Here is a 16,482-nt window from a genome sequence, read left to right as displayed (position 1 = left end):
CTGTGAAAAAGGGCGACTACGGTTTAATAAAAGCATGATGTATGAGTACATTCTTTACACAATACAAACAAGTTCTCCTAATGAATCAATGAATCATCCAGTTCATCTGGCTGCAACAAAATGGGCTGAATGACCACCTAGATCTAAAAAAAAAAAAGAAAAGAAAATTCAGTGACCCCTGTGTCTCCTTGACAACTGCTCCCTCATCACCAGTCTTCCCAGCAGCAGCATCATGCGAATCCTCCCCGTCCCGATACGCTGCTCTGATATCGATATTTCCTGCTGTTGTGTGGAGTGGACTCCCCCCTGTGTGGATCGCAGCTTTAACACTTCTTCCTGCTGCGATAATCTCCATTAAACCATCTGTACTGTCGTCTTCCTGCTGCTCTGGCCCTGACAGGGAAAGTCGCTGCCGCTTGACTACAGTATATACTTCCTTACTGTACACATTGAGCGCTTAGCCATGTGATCTGCAGGATGGCAGCTGAGGCTGATTCTGCTCCTAAGTACCTATACCCAAATCAGTAAAGTTATGCCAATACTGGTATTTCAACAGTATGAGCTTAGTAAAATATGAACGTTCCAGGAGGAAGAAGAAAGTGACCCCACAGTTCAAACCTTAAGGGCAAATTATGCATTGGTAAAAAGGTTTGTATATTAAGACTGTGAACAAATACTGGACAGCTTATTTATCAGTTTCTTTCAAAATGATGCTTTCATGGTTCAGTCAACATTCTTATTAGAACAAAAAATAACACTGCTTCAGCAAATTAACATAGTCAGACAATCAGACAGGTTTTAAACTCTTAGGCTGAACAAACTTATTTGGTAAAGAAATATGAGGCAACAAGGTACCACACACTATTCCTGTACAATGAGGGATTATTACCAACAGTTCAGGTGTACTCAGTTTTCAGTTTTACACCTAAATAAAGTGTTCAGACTTGATATTATGTCTGATTCTGACTGAGATGAAATCCAACCGTGCTGCCCAGTTCTATCTTTAAAGTATGACAACAAACTTTTAACTGATACAAAGTTGGTACTAGTTTGAGCTGAATATTGTGTAAAAAATGTTGATACCCGTATGAATACCAGTACCCTTAAAGTGATACCACTACCAGTAGAGTAATTCATTGGATACCTAAAATGTGAATGGAGTGGCATGTAGTTCAGCCATGCCTTTGAATGTGTTGGTGGCATCTCAGCACGCTGAACTGCCAACTCTGTCAAACACACCACAACACCATGTGCGACTTCACCGCACCACAAACTGTATGGGTTGTTAACTGATTATTAACAAGACTAATGACTAATGATGCTTTGGTGTCTGCTATTAACTACCATTTAACGGCTAAAGTGTTGGCTGTTAGCCACTGCTTCTGTGTTACCTTGCACTTACCGGACAGATGTTGAACTGTCCATTCGCCAGGAGGAAAGCAGCTCTGGAAACTGCAGCAGAAGGATTAAATGCACCAATCGCTTGACTGGAGATGTTTGGATACTAGCTGGTACTGGGTTATTTTGGTTAGCGAGTACAGATACCCAAGTCTAGTGATGGTATAGAATTTGTTACCATAATTTTGCTCCTTTCCTGTGTTAAGTTGGCGAAGCTACAATTGGAGTGAAGAGAAATCTTTAACCTTTAATCTTTAATCTTTCTATAACTTAAAGTGCATTATTTTTGTTGAATTTTATATCTGTTAACAAATCTCCCTAAAAAGCCTGACAGATAAATATGTCAAATTATTCACCCAACCTGCTACTATTTTTTTTTTCTCACTTTTGACTGTGTGTAACAGGCATAGACTCTGCAGTAAAAAGATGGCAGGAGGCCTTCACAGGCAACAGCCATCAAGGTCACAGAAATTCCTCTTGGAATAAATCTTTATTAGTCAGTTAATTAATCAATCAGCTCTGTATTGAGAAAAGTGGCAGGGTGGGTCACTTCTGAACTCTTAGGGGACAGGCAACAACTTGGCCTGCAGTTCAAATTAACTTTATTTCAATACATAAGACAGTGTACAGCTTAATAGAAACATACTATAATCGAAACATCTGCATGAAGATAAGCAGTGAACAATGCAGTGTAAGCATAAACTGTCTCTGAGCTCATATACTGCATTGATTTTCCATCACTTTCCACATGCTGGGAGAACAATAAATCAGCCATTTAAATTGTACTGGCTGTCCAGCAGGGCGGAGTACACCAACCGCTGCTTGGCCAGCCACTGTGACAAAGCCCCTGCGGTGAAATTCAAAAAGAAAACTTAGCAGGGGACAATCAAGGACAGAGAAGTTTAATTGAGGTCTCGGGAATCTCTGCTGGAGCTGAACAAAAACCCAGAAACACCCCACTGTTGCATGGCAGCTTAATCTTTTCAATCAAAGCTGTGTAAAGGGCCAGGATCAACACTGAGTGTTCTGTTATGCAATGGCCTCCACCATCTCCCTTTCACACCCCCAAAGCCAACAAATATTGTAGATATGGGAGGAAAAGCCCTCTAGCCGTCCACTCAGGCAGCAAACATGAGAATCAATCAGCCGCACAGCAAATCACGGTCGATTGATGTTCTTAAGAGCTTTCAGAAGCTTGGATGAGGAAAATGGCTGTGGTGACATGTCCACTGCTGATAGTGCTGATGTGTAAAGTCAATGCTGATTAAGTCAAAGATCAGACCTGATGAATATCAATCGGGCTGGTTTGGGCCTTATTATCATGAAGTAATTAGTCTGTCTCTTTGTGAATTCAGTACTGAGGTCTTTATGAAAATGACAACACCCACTATAATGAGAGTTTGATGTGCATTAAAACTTCATTCTGTATTGGCTTGTGGCCTTTGAAAGCTGAAAAAAAAAAAAAAAACAGAGCATGACAACGCTGGATGGCTCATTGTGAAGATCATGCAGAATTTAACTTTGTGGAAACACATATATACCCCAGTTTCCCCTATAGGCTGAGTGTCAATGTCAAGACTGACACTCACTTGATGTGACTGACACATGATGAAGGAAGGGGGCCTGAGGTGTGGAGCTAAAAAGAAAATGTGCTGCCAGAAAACACACTAAATTCAAACATGCCCTCCGGGTGTCAAAGTGAGAAACAAGGGTCAGGCAATCTGTAGAAAACAACACACAGTTCAAGAAACTGATGGCAACAGGTTGAACAAAAGCACGGAAACAAAAATGAAGTTATTAGGAGAAGATTACAAAAACTGCGATGACTCCAAAGTAATCCAAACCAGGTTTCTACATAAGTGTTTGTCCTCACTTTCCCTCATCCCTCCTCATTTCCTTAGTGTCTACCAGGAGTGCTGCTGGTAAAGGTCTAGTCATCTGTACAGGGACAGCTGTTCTCAAACCTAAAAATAATCCACAATCTGTTGTCCACTGCCAACAAAGCACCCCAATCGCTGTGGAGCAGCCATCTGGGGGAACCTGCCAAAACTGTTAAAGAGATTCACACGTAAAAATCTAAGAACCTCCAGTCCAGACAGAAGGGGCACCGACAAATAAGGTCATTGATGAGAAACTGTTAGAAACCTGGCTGTTAAATTGCTTTTAATAATACTAATAGCTTGTATTTTTATAGCATCTTTCAGGGGACACAATAATTCTTCACACATATGGAGAACACAAACATATCAACAGTAAAAAAGTAGGAGTGTTTGTTGGGGATAACAAAATTAACTAAGTCCCAAGAAGGTGTCCATAGACGCAGCATTACGGATTTCTGCCGGGACAGAATTCCAAAGGGTGGGGGCTGCCACACTTAGGGTTCTGCCCCCATAAGTCTGTGTACTGGTGTGGAAAGTTGTGAACAGACCCAAGTTCAAGGACAGCAGATTCCCAATGGGGTGTAGAGCTGGAGGAGATCAAATAATTACTCGGGGGCAAGGGCATGGAGAGATTTGAGGGTGAGGAGAGGGATTTTGTAGGAGATACAAAGCTTGATACAAAACAGGAGCCAGTGAGGTTGGACGAGGGTGGAGGTGATGTACTGCCAGGGCTTAGTGTGAGTGAAGATCCTGGCAGAGTTCTGCACATACTGGAGCCTGTGCACAGCTTTGAATGGGTGAGGGTCTCTGGACTTGATGTGTGACTTAAATAAAAAGATGAAGTCCAGAATGACACCCAGGTTGCAGATTTCTAGGGATGGGCAGATGAAGCAGCTGTCCACACTGAGGTGAAGATCTCTAACCTCCTGGAGCAGCACCTCGGTAGCCACAATCATGAGCTCAGTTTTGTTGCTACTGAGCTTGGGTAGGTTAGACGCAACCATATTTTTATGGTATGCAGACAGTTGTCAAGGGACTGTGGGGGAGCTGGGTAGATAGTTTAGAGCTCAGGTACAGCTGGGTGTCATGAGCATAGCAATGAAAGCTTAGGCCATGGTATCGGTTGATCTGACCAAGGGGAAGCATGTAGATGGTAATCAGGAGGGGTCCAGACACAGAGCCTTGGGGCACACCCTGGGTGACTGATACAGGGGTGGAATTGTATCCTATGATTGTGGTAAACTATTTCCTGTTGAAAAGATATAATTTGAACCAAGAGAGGGCAGCACCAATGAGGCCTGGGGATTCAGATAAGCAGTCGAGGAAGATAGTGTGGGAAATTGTGTCAAAGGCTGCAGAGAGGTCCAGGAGAGGGATGGGTGAGATTAGTGCTGATATAATTATATTAATCTATAAAGTTTAAGGGTGTGCTGCCTTCTCTGTCTCTATCGTTGGGTTCCAGATTGTAACAAAAGACATTTCCATATACCAGTTTCGTCTCTGAGCACTTGCAATCTGTATTTTCACCATTTTATGACATTTTATAGACACAAGATTTATCAATTAATATGAAAAAAAAAAAAAATCAACACATTAACAGATAACGATGACATAATCATAAGTTGAAGCCCGAGATGTGACCACTGGAACTTATTTGGGGTGATTCTCATTACACAGACAGATACTTAAGTCCAGCAGTAAAGAGTAGTGAATAAAAGCTTCTGAACTCATGAGGACTTTCTGAGGATTTCTCCTGCAGGACTCACAAAGGAAATCCTCCATCCATCAACACAACAACTCCCTCTGTCTAACACCAACCCCCTTACTGTCTCTTTGCCTCTCTGTCCCTCTCTCACCACCAATCACCCACGCGGGGATTAAACCTCTTTAGAGCAACACCATAATCAGGCTGCTCTTTAATCTCTCATTTTCTAAACTCTAAAAATGTTATGGCTGCAGTAATGTCTCTAGCATCACTCCGAATGATTCCCCTGAACACAGCCAAAGCAGCTCCCATATAACAGAGTAGTCCAAACATAACACAGCTACAGGCCCCTGATGGCATCCAGTAATCCACACTACACATGAATGTTACTGTAACTACAGTAGAAATGAAATGAGAGAAGTTCAATAAAAGAAGAAAGAAAGAAAGAAAAACTACATTACACAGAATAAATCAGAAGAAAAACATGTTATTGTTGCCATGTAAGCCAGAAATTACTTGCTCAGCTCTCTCACTTATTTGTACAAAACATACTTGCACATCATATTCAATTATTTGGTACTAAATTAGCATCTATTTATTAATGTATTTATTAAAATATCTATGTGCAAAAAACATGAGTAAGAAAGACAACTAAACTTTTGGATTTCTAAATTGGATTTAGTGCATTAAATTTGCTGTTCTCAAAAACACCACTTTAGAATACAACGAATTTCCTGCTTTATGCACATTTATTTATTCTGCATTAAGCTGGGTAGCTTGATGTTTGTATGAAGAACCCTGTTTCAAATTTATTTTTAAGTCAATCTTTCAGCTAGCAATTTTGAGCATGGCTTCACTGAATGACCCCTCAGAAACTCTGTACCTCTGTTAGACCTGAGTGAAAATGGTCCATTACAAAAACGAACACTCAGTTCAATGCTGTGGAAGGAGGGCACTTTGTCCTTGCAACTCAGCACACAACAATGAGAATACAAAGGAGCCCAGGTATGTCCTGGGCGGGGCAGGTTTTGATAGCTCTTTCCACAGGGTATAGCACAGGTGATGAGAAACAGTCAATTATTTAGACTCATCATTTAGAGTCTGGACAGTGTCTCTAGGCCAGAGCCTCTGACCCTGCGAAGACACAGACACACATTGAAGAGACAGTCCACACACTGTACAGTATGCTAACAGGCCCTGCTGAAAGTTTCATCGCTGGCTCAATGATTTCTGATTTATTTAAGGAAAGGTCAAACAGAAGAAGAAAGACAATTTCCTGGATAAAAATATACTATATGCCGAAAAACGTATGATGTCCATGAGCAGATGGATTGCCAACCAAAGTCAAAACAAAAATTCCTCAACAATAATTACACAATTAAAGGTATTCCGCAGTTGAGCATTTCAGTGATGACACCATAAACAAAACAGATACATCATCACTGTTAAAGACTACACACAAACACAGACTAACAGAATACAAAACTGGGCCAAATTTTAAGACATGCATGGTAAATGGACTTGCATTTTTATAGCGCCTTTCTACTCATCCCAACACTCAGAGTGCTTTTACACTCCCCCCCCCAACACACACACCTTTATACACTGGTGGCCGTGGATACCAAACATGGTGCCACCTGGTATTCAGTTCACCTGGTATTTTCAAGCAACTACGCACCAGCGGGAGCAATTTGGAGTTCAGTATCTTGCCCACGGATACTTCGACATATGGATTGAAGGAGCTGGGGATTGATCAAACTTTTGATTCGTGGACAACCTGCTCTATCTCCTGTACCACAGCCACCCCTAAAATCTAAACCAAGGGTGTCAAACATACGGCCTGTGGGTCAGAAACAGTCCACATACGCTTCTAACCGGCCCACTGGATGACTCTGCACACCTATTATTGATGCACTTGTAAAGGCCCAGACGTGTCAGGCCTGAGGAGCAAGTTAAACAGTGAGTAGTCTACTTAATGTAAAATGCTGCTTCAGAGGCTTTTCCACCCTGCTGAATAGAGTTCACTGAAAAACCAATGAATACTTATTGTGGTCATATGTAAATATACTGAACATTCAGTACAAAATAATCTATCAGACTTCTATCTTAAAACAGTATTAGTGGAACCCTATTGCTAAGGCACTGCCAAAACCTTATATTTGTAAATGCTTTGTGAGGCAGACAAAGACTTAACCTGCTTTGCAATCGCTTCCACTTAAGTTTGGTGTGGTGATGCCAGCAATAATACACACGGGTGGTAACGTATGAAAACATGAACAAGTGATGACAGTGAGTAGTAGACTGACAGAATGTGGAAAAACATACATACAGACATATTGTTGAAATTGCATTTATTTTTTTTAAGACATCGCAGGCTGTAAAGTTTCGTAAATGGATGAATGTTTTATAATTGTTCCTTTTTACACTAAAAGAAGGGGAACTTTTGGAGGTGTTGTTATTTATAGGTTATTATATTGTTTTACTGATCTGGCCCACTTCAGATCAAACTGGGCTGTTTGTGGCTCATGAACTAAAATGAGTTTGACACCCCTGATCTGAACATTATAACATCAAAAAATGTCATTACGTGAATTAACATACACACTCACAGAGTTAGTTCAGATAGATGGATTGAAAACAGACTGACTGACCAAAGTCTGACCCTAGAAAGTTCATTTTGCGACTTGATTGAGATCGGATTAGCTGAGATAAAGAGACAGGAATTGGTCAATAAAAATAATGAGACATCAACGCAACTCACTTTTCCTTGAAGCAGATTCATGCAGTTTTTACACTTTTTGTTCTGATGTTTTTTGTAAACACTGCATGGATGAAGTAGCTTTAATTAAATATTTAACAAATTTATACTGAACAACGAGGTTTGTAAGGTCTGTAACTGAACACAACCAGTAATTCAACAGTAGAAACACTATGTGCTGTATTAGACAAGCTGAGCGTGATGTTGTGTCCTGTTAGGAGTTTAACGTACTGTAACACCACAGTTTAATACACCTTTTAAACAATGCAAATAAATTTGCACAGGCCTAAAAAGGATGTTGGTGTATGAATGTCTCCTTTTGCAGTTAAGAATGAATGTGTGGTTACAGCAGCATTCAAGAACAAGTTTAGTCAGGTACATAAAGAGAGGTTTCTTTTATTTGGGATAAAAAGAGCACTGCTTGCATGTATGGCCGGTGCCCCGAGTATCAGTAGAGTTAGATAAGCAGGTCAGATCATTGCATCCCTACGTGTCAGTGTTCACCAGTGAAAATATTCTACAGTGTTATATCTCTATTTCCCTGAGCGCTCATGATGAAACTGGGAAATTACTCTGCAAAAATGCATGTGTAAACAAATTGAGCTGAGATTACAAATCAGCATTATTTCAATTTGCTTACATACAGTAAGAGGCTTATCCCATTAGGAGATAAAGGGGAAAAGTTCATTTATTGGCAAATTATTTGGGGTATGCTCATTCTATTAAAATGTAGGCGAGGATAAGAAGCAGACGAGAGCACAGAGGAGGGAGGCGGAGAAATTATACAGGAGGAGATCAGCACATCTATCACTGTCGCTGTGCAAAGTTAAAGCTCAAGTGGAAATTTTGTGGAGTTTGGCTCGCTTAAGACTTCAAGGACACACACACACACTTCCTGTGGACTGCAGAGGTTGGGTGAAGTTTGAGTGAGACAGGGACTCAGAGGACAGAAATGCAGGCCTGGCTTGGCACATTACACCTTGTTCACAGAGGAGATAAAAACATCTGTAGTCAAGCTGCAACTGGACTGTTGAGGCCAAAAGTTAACTTGAGGTACATTGCTCAGCACTGATCATTAATTTTAACCCTGTCTTTGTGTAAATGTAAACCATCCAGAGAGTCTATATTTTCAACCTTATTTCCATAACAAATTTATGTGTGGATTTATTACCAAGATCTGTAGCAGAATGTAACTAAGTACAGTTTTGAGATACTTGTACTTACTTGAGTATCTCCATTTTATGCTACTTTATACCTTAGTTTTGAAAGTTTTAACAGCATTTTGGCTGCATGAGACTCTTCTTCGCTACACAGCATGGAGACCTGGTTGCAGAATAAGCAAGCTCAAATCAATTAGAAGAGTGAAACCTCGACAGATGATGAGATGGATGACATGTGACAATGTGTGGCAGAATCAGTTGCGTTTGTCTAACCCACAATAAAAAGAAAAAGGAGGTTACATAACCACGAGTGGTGCTGTGTAGTGTTTCTGTGTTGTGTAGAGTGGAATTACAAATGACTGTGTGCATCATATCCGAGGGATAATGTCAGTAAATTTAAGTAAAATACAGGCTTTGCTTATCCCGTGCAAATGCACTGCACAAAACACAGATGTGGAGGGGTCATTTCTAAATCACCTGAGGTCCCCTGGTAATACCAGTCCCATGTGAATAGGGCTTAAGATACCTAAAATTAGCTCCACCTTTACCAGCTGCATTATTTAAGTGATGCACACATTAATGCATCAATAGTTATAATCCAGTTATATAATATGCATTATTCTAAATACACAATAAGTGCTTTTACTTTTGGTATTGTAGTAAAATGATGCTTGTACTTAAATGCAGTTACGTTAGATGTGCTTTTATTAGCAGCAGAGTATGTTTACATTGTAGTATTTCTCCTTTTACTTCAGTAAAATATTTGCATACTTATTCCACCTTTGACTGAGATGTAAGAGGTCCTAGAGATATCCATGCAGAACCATGATACATCTGGTCCTGGATCAGGGCAAGCCTTGAAACTAACTGGGGTCATGACTACAGTCCTGGAGGAGGTAAATAACTGGTAGTGTCTTTTACAAACTACTCGACAAGAGAGAGGGGGATAAACAGAGGTAAGTGCATGCTGTTGGGACTTACCAGAAACACCCGGTACGCATCTTTTCTTGTGACAGAACCCCAGCACGCATCTGTGTCGTTGTACTTCACACTTCCAGCACTGCAGGAGTGATTTCCACTGCACAGGAAAAAAAACCCCACAAACAAACAAACCTTAATGTTTAAATGTTGTTTAATGTTTACCCCTATCTTGTGAGATTTTGCCACCTGAAACTAACACACACTGCAGACTGTCATTATCATTATTTAAATTCAAAGTCTGAACTCTCATTACAACTTGTCATGTGAAATGTCTGAGTGGCAGCGGTTGTGAAAACTTAAAGAGTGTCTCTTAAAAGTAATCACAAACCCGATCATTGTTGCGTGACAGACAGAGCTTTAGTAAAATCTTCTGCTTCTGCCCATGCTGCTAAGAAGTCTGCAGTTTGTGCCTTCAGGCAAAGCAAACTGCTTTTGAAGTCTCAGTTACATCTCACATTTATTCTTGCTCGAAGGTTAGCAAGGTTTGGACCACAGTGGAAGAGAATTTAATACGATCAGACAGCATCAGTGTGGTGTGCCTCAGGACAGGATGACGTAGGCCTGCTTTGTCACAACAACAATTAGAAAAAGAAGAAGACGAAATCATGACTGTGACTCTATTATTGTAAAATTAATTAAATGGAACAGGAAATAAAAGAAACAGAGTTTTCAAAAACTTAAAGAGTTAAGTGAAAGTATTAATTACATACTGCCTTGGTTGAAAAATCAGATCTCAAACTATGGAATCATTTATCTTTCTGTCAATGTGCTCCTGTCGCTTTAGAAAAAGAAACTGTGATCAGTGTTCTTTTTTGTTTTAAAGATATTTTTTAGGGCATTTTTTGCCTTTAATTGATAGAATAGTGAAGTGTGAAGGGGGAGAGAGATGCAGCAAAGGGCCACAGGCTGGAGTCGAACCCGGGCCGCTGCGGCAACAGCCTTGTACATGGGGCGCCTGCTCTACCACTAAGCCACCGACGCCCCATAAGTGTTCTTTTTGTCTGTTTCGTTGAAGTGCATTGTGAACAGAAAAGTTATGAAGAAAGAGGACCATCCAGAACAAAGTTTAAAAGTCAGCATCTGTGATGGTATGGAGGTGTATTAGTGCCTATAACATGGCTAACATGCACATCTGTGAAGGCACCATTACTGCTATATGGTACAAACAGGATTTGGAGCATCATATGCTGCCATCCAGATAACGTATTTTTCAGGGATGTCCCTCCTAATCCAGCAAGACAATGCCAAGCCACATTCTGCATGTTACAACAACATGACTTTGTAGTAAAAGAGTGCAGCTATTAGACTGGCCTGCCTACAGTACAGACTTGACTCCTGCTGAACATGTGTGGCGCATTATGAAGCACAAAATCAACAACTGAGACCCTGGACTGCTGGGTGACTGAAGTCATATATCAAGCAAAATTGGTAAAAAAAAAATTGAACAATTAGTGTCCTCAGTTCCCAAAAGCTTAGGTGATGTAACACAGAGGTAAACAACTTTTCTGTAACATGGTGCAGGCATCAAATTCAGAATAAGTGTATATTTCGAAAAAACAATTAAGTTTATCAATTCTAACATTAACCGTCTTGCCTTACTGAATGTAGGTGAAAAAATTCTGTTTTTGTTTACGCTTTACACAACATTTTTGGCAATCAGGGTTGTATTATACTTTCTTTAAAACTGCCTGAAACATTACTGTATGAAACTTTAACCTCCTCATTCCAAAATAATCTCACTACAATAACACTTGAGGGGGGCATGGCTATTCTGTGGTCCAGGATCTGAAGGGTTGCGTCTGTGATCATATAAGATACCTTATTCTGACCCAGTCTGGCCTAAGGACTTGTAATAAAAATCTGTCTGGAGGGAGGTCAACACGACTCAGACGCCAGAAGCAGTGGTAAGAGGTCAGCAGGCCTAAAGGCCTCTGTCAGCAAAGTTTTATTGTCTTAATCTTGAGTTCAAAAGGTGGCAATAGGACCAAAGTGTTGGGGCAGAGGAGCCGATGAGATAAAGACAGATGTGCAGTAAGTTGCCAAAATGGAAAGCAGAAAATGTTCCAAATGTTCTTCAAGGGGAGCGTCTATATATACCGTTTTATGTAACAATAAAAGTGAGAATGAAGGGCATAAAGTGAGACTATAGGTCTTACCAGGCAACTTCCATGAGTGATATAGGCACAGCTGCTGCGTAGATGGCCAGGTCTCCATACAGATAGACTATGATGCAGATGTAGAACATATTGACGCCAACTGAAAGACAACAATGAAAATATCAAGACATAAATGACTCAGAGATGTGTGACATGTTTGTCTATGTGAAGAAAATGAACAAATTCTTAAAGTAACATGAGGTCAAGAGGTGACGAGCAAACACATTTGTCATCTTCATCAGCCGTCCAAGTACTTAATCATGAAATATAGTTGATGGACCACGTGCGTCAAACTTGACCACTATGGTGCCATCTCTATTAAAATGCACTCTCATCCACACCTCTGCTCACAACATCCCTCCATCCCTTTTCTAGGACAGCAGAGACACATCTTATTGGTCCAATGAAAAATATTAATAGCATTAATTAAAAAAGTAATCACTCCATGAGGGAAATTTTCCCTGTCAGCTTTTACTCTCTACAGCGACAGGCTCTCCGCCATCTGCCCTTTTCTCTTCATCCACACACTCCGCTGGCAGGCCGCGGCCCCGGCTGCCTTTGCCAAGACAAGATCGAGGGCTTTAACCAGCAGACAGATCATCACAGTACATCACACATCCATCATGCTCTTGAATTCTCAGAAGGGGGTTCAAGCGTCCAACTGGACCCCTCAGCTAATTCATTACTGCCAAGGAAATTAGAGCATAGAGTCCATTAAAAAGGAATAAAAAGTGACAGATTCACAGCATCACAGGCTACATTGATTCTTTTATGAATTAAAGGCTGACGGTGCCGATCAAACAGTTAAATTAGGCTGTGATCGAAGTTGAAAACATAAGGAACTGGCAGCCTAATAAACAATCATTCATCTGGTTGTAAAAAAGCTGTTGATGTTAACTGATACTCTCATGAAGCGGCAACTAACATTTATTGGCATTATCAATTAATCTGACTTTTATTTTCTAGATTAATCGTTTGATCTATAAAATGTCTGACGATATTAAAAACTAGAATTATCACCTCACGGTTGTATGCCTCCACCAACCAGTCAAGTTTACAGTTTACATTCATATCTGTCTAAACTCATATGATATATGTAGTGAAGACTTTGGTGGAATTTAATAAAAAGGTGTTAAGTGTATGTTGGCGAAATGGAAGTTATCACTACACTGACATGTATGAATTACATAATTTTCCAGAATAATTTCAATATCAGCAAAAGCAATGAGCTTGTGGTGGACTACAAGAGGAACAGGACAGAACACTTAGTTGTATCCTTGACAGTAGACAATGCTTCTAATATATATATACATATATATATCTACATATATACACACACACACACACACACACACACACATATATATATATATACACATACATACAATATATAATATTGTTTATTAAGGACCTTAAGCAGAGTTTTTTAGCAAAAAGGTTGTGAATAAACCAGAAGTGTGTCGCTATATAGAACCAATAATTTAAAGTTAAAGCCACTTCATTGAAGAGCCACAAAACACCAACCCTCTTAGTCCATTCAAAAGTGACACAAAACAAACAGAAAAGTGATGTAACCCATTACGTGAAGCAGAAAGTAATTTTACAAACTATTTTACTAGTTCTATTAAAATGAGGTTAGATGGATAATATGTAATTCTGAAAGTAATGTCACATTAATCAATACAAGCATTAACTGACACTGAATGGGGCAATCAACAAAGATGACTGCACTGATAAAAGAATTTTCAAGTGTTGTGCTTAAGCCTTGCTTCATTTTAACCTAATCAATATTTTGATCAAAGATAGAAGTGATGTGGAAAAGTATGACACGAAGCATTTCATGAGCTCAAAAAACTTTTGCACTTTTCTTCTTTCTGTCAGCCTCTATTTCTACCTTCACTAGTTCCCTCTCAGTTTGGCTGTATCATAAGGAACGGTTTAAACTCCAACCTGGAAAATACTTCATTTCTGGCTACAGGTGGTCTTATATCGCTTTAAGGTCCTTCTGACATTTAACATTTGAGAAGTTCTGTATTTGTCAAAGCAAGATTATCAAAAGTATGGTTTTGGTATTGGTATCTTAATTCAATAATGAAATCTCTATAAACAATGGATCACCGATATATATTTTCATGAACCCTTAAAGGCAAAGTACAGTATAGGTAGGTCTGTTCAGACAGAACTGATGAAATACAGGTAAGACTCAACCTGTAATATATAATATGATATTAAAATACAGTCCAAGTTCAGACTGGACAGGTACATGTTTCAGGGTTAAGGAAGAGGAAGAAAAATTAATTATTTTTAAGTCTTATTCCTCACTTTGCCAGCTGAAGAAACAAATCTACTCTGCATTATGTCCCCTGTGGCACAACATTGGACGAGGCATATTAGTGTCTCAGTGGCACATGGCAGAAACAGGACGTACTGTACTCTGCCGCCGCTGTCAGTAAGCGATAGCAAGGCGAGAGCTCTGCATGACCACAGGGATGCAGGTCTTCACGGCACTGTAACTAATATTTCCCAATTACCCAGAGCCACGGGCAAAAATGCTGCAAAATGGGTCTTCACGTAGGGGCCCAAGCTTTCATGTAGCTGTGTAACGCACCACTATCCATCATCACTCTGCTTCTGACTGACAGCAGATCTGACAACCTCTCTGAGAACAGCTACAGCAAAAAACTCAGGTTTAACAGAAGGGATTAAATACTGTACATCACATAGTAGGAATGGTAATATATGTTATTTTAAGTATCCTTTTACAAAACATCTGCTCTGACCTCCTGTAAAGTCACAAATAACTCACAAATTACTCCTGTCACACTGTTATAAAAAGGATTAATGTTCATTTTAACTTTGAATTTGACCTCATTAACCTTTTTCTCCTTATATACGAACTGCACTTCTTGTGGGAATATCAGAGTCAAATTTTGATGAACTGAACTTTCACAAATCAAATCTAAATTAAGCCAGCCCCGGAGGCAACAACACCATTAACAATATGTCTCTAAAAATAAGTAAACAGGACAGTACAGAGTAAGAAATGGACAATGGACAAGCTGTACGATGCAGGTAACACACTAAGTCCTTTGTCAGTATACAATAACAATAAACCAACAGTCACTGATCCTTGGGATGCAATGCACAATTACTTTCTCATACAACAGAAAAAATAAAGCTGAAGGTGATCATCAAATGTCTTGTTTTGTTTGCCCAATATTCAAAGACATTCAATTTAGTGCAATGACGGACGCAGAAAAGCAGAAAGTTCTCGCATCTGCAAGGCTTGAGCCATCAAATGTTTGGCACGTCTGTTTGAAAAACTAACTGTCTGATAATTGATTCATTATCAGACAGATTCAGATCTTATAGCGGCATGTGATATCTACTGAACCAGTGTGTCATTTCTGTAAATAAACTTTCAACGCCAACCTGTATGGTGCCGTAAATCTTATCCATGATTAGCGCCATTTATTTTTTAGCTCTGAAGCAGAGAGAGAAAATTCCCATCCTGAATCGTGCCTATAAATTCTGATTGACTCAACTGTTTTTCCCCAAAAAAATAAGAGAGTAAGATCAGACAATAAACCTGTCAGCGTCCCCTGGAGGACAAACTATGTAACAGCACATTTAACCAAACATTTTAGGCATCGTCATGAATACTTCACCTCTCCAGTGACCATTTGTATATCAGTTACTCAGCCCACGTTACCATGCATGTGTGAAAAAAACATTGTTTGTTTTTCTGGTATGCCTCCAGTGAACAAAGAATCCAAAAACTAAGAAAATTCTTGTTGACCTGAATAAAAGGTGGCTATGTTTGTGTTAGTGTGTTAGATTTTAGGGAATCTGCACTAACCCCACCAAAGTCTCATAACACAAATAAACTAACTGATCGAGGCAGGTGTAGACAAGCAGCTCCCATGTTCAGCAAGGTAAAATCACTGCTTCTGTCAATGATGTCTGGCCTAAAAGAGAGCATAGATAAGTTTCACTTCCTCATTGGAATAGGCTGTCTGGCTGGGAAGCTATGAGCATACAACTGAATAAGTGAGACTTGAATTATACCGCACCAGTGTGAGAGTTTGTAATCAAATGTGCTGATATAGTTTTGCTGCTGGTAAACGTGGAGTTTACTGTGGAGGTGTGCAAGAAAACGAAAAGTTTTCTTAATTAATTTAATACAACATGGGGAGTAATTGTCATACAAATAGTCATTTAGGGGTTAAAGGATTCCTTAATGCTGAATGCAAACATTAATAGCGGCCATGTCAATGTATTTGACTGTTATATTTTAAAAACAGCCTGATTTGAATTATACAAGTACATGTCTGATTGACAGAAACAGGTGGTAATAAAAGGGAAGATACAACGTAGCAACCACTTAACACAAATGTGTTTTTCATTTCTTATTTCATTTCTTTTTTAGGCTTCAAGCAGACTT

General features: G+C 39.6%; 1 protein-coding gene across 1 annotated transcript in view; it reads right to left on the bottom strand.

Moving 5' to 3' along the window:
- Positions 1 to 16,482, bottom strand: part of tmem104 (transmembrane protein 104) — a 77,090-nt gene that overhangs the window by 43,770 nt on the left and 16,838 nt on the right. Inside the window, exons 7-8 of the mRNA XM_049560487.1 lie at positions 12,039 to 12,138; positions 9,883 to 9,979 (exon numbers count right to left, since the gene is read on the bottom strand). Coding sequence (XP_049416444.1) covers positions 9,883 to 9,979; positions 12,039 to 12,138 — 197 coding nt within the window. The remainder of the gene's footprint in view (positions 1 to 9,882; positions 9,980 to 12,038; positions 12,139 to 16,482) is intronic.

The sequence above is a fragment of the Epinephelus fuscoguttatus genome, linkage group LG19 (assembly GCF_011397635.1).
Source record: "Epinephelus fuscoguttatus linkage group LG19, E.fuscoguttatus.final_Chr_v1".
In the NCBI taxonomy this organism is placed as follows: domain Eukaryota; kingdom Metazoa; phylum Chordata; class Actinopteri; order Perciformes; family Serranidae; genus Epinephelus; species Epinephelus fuscoguttatus.
The sequence above is the reverse complement of the archived record's forward strand: the minus strand, read 5'-3'. Positions and strand labels throughout refer to the sequence as shown.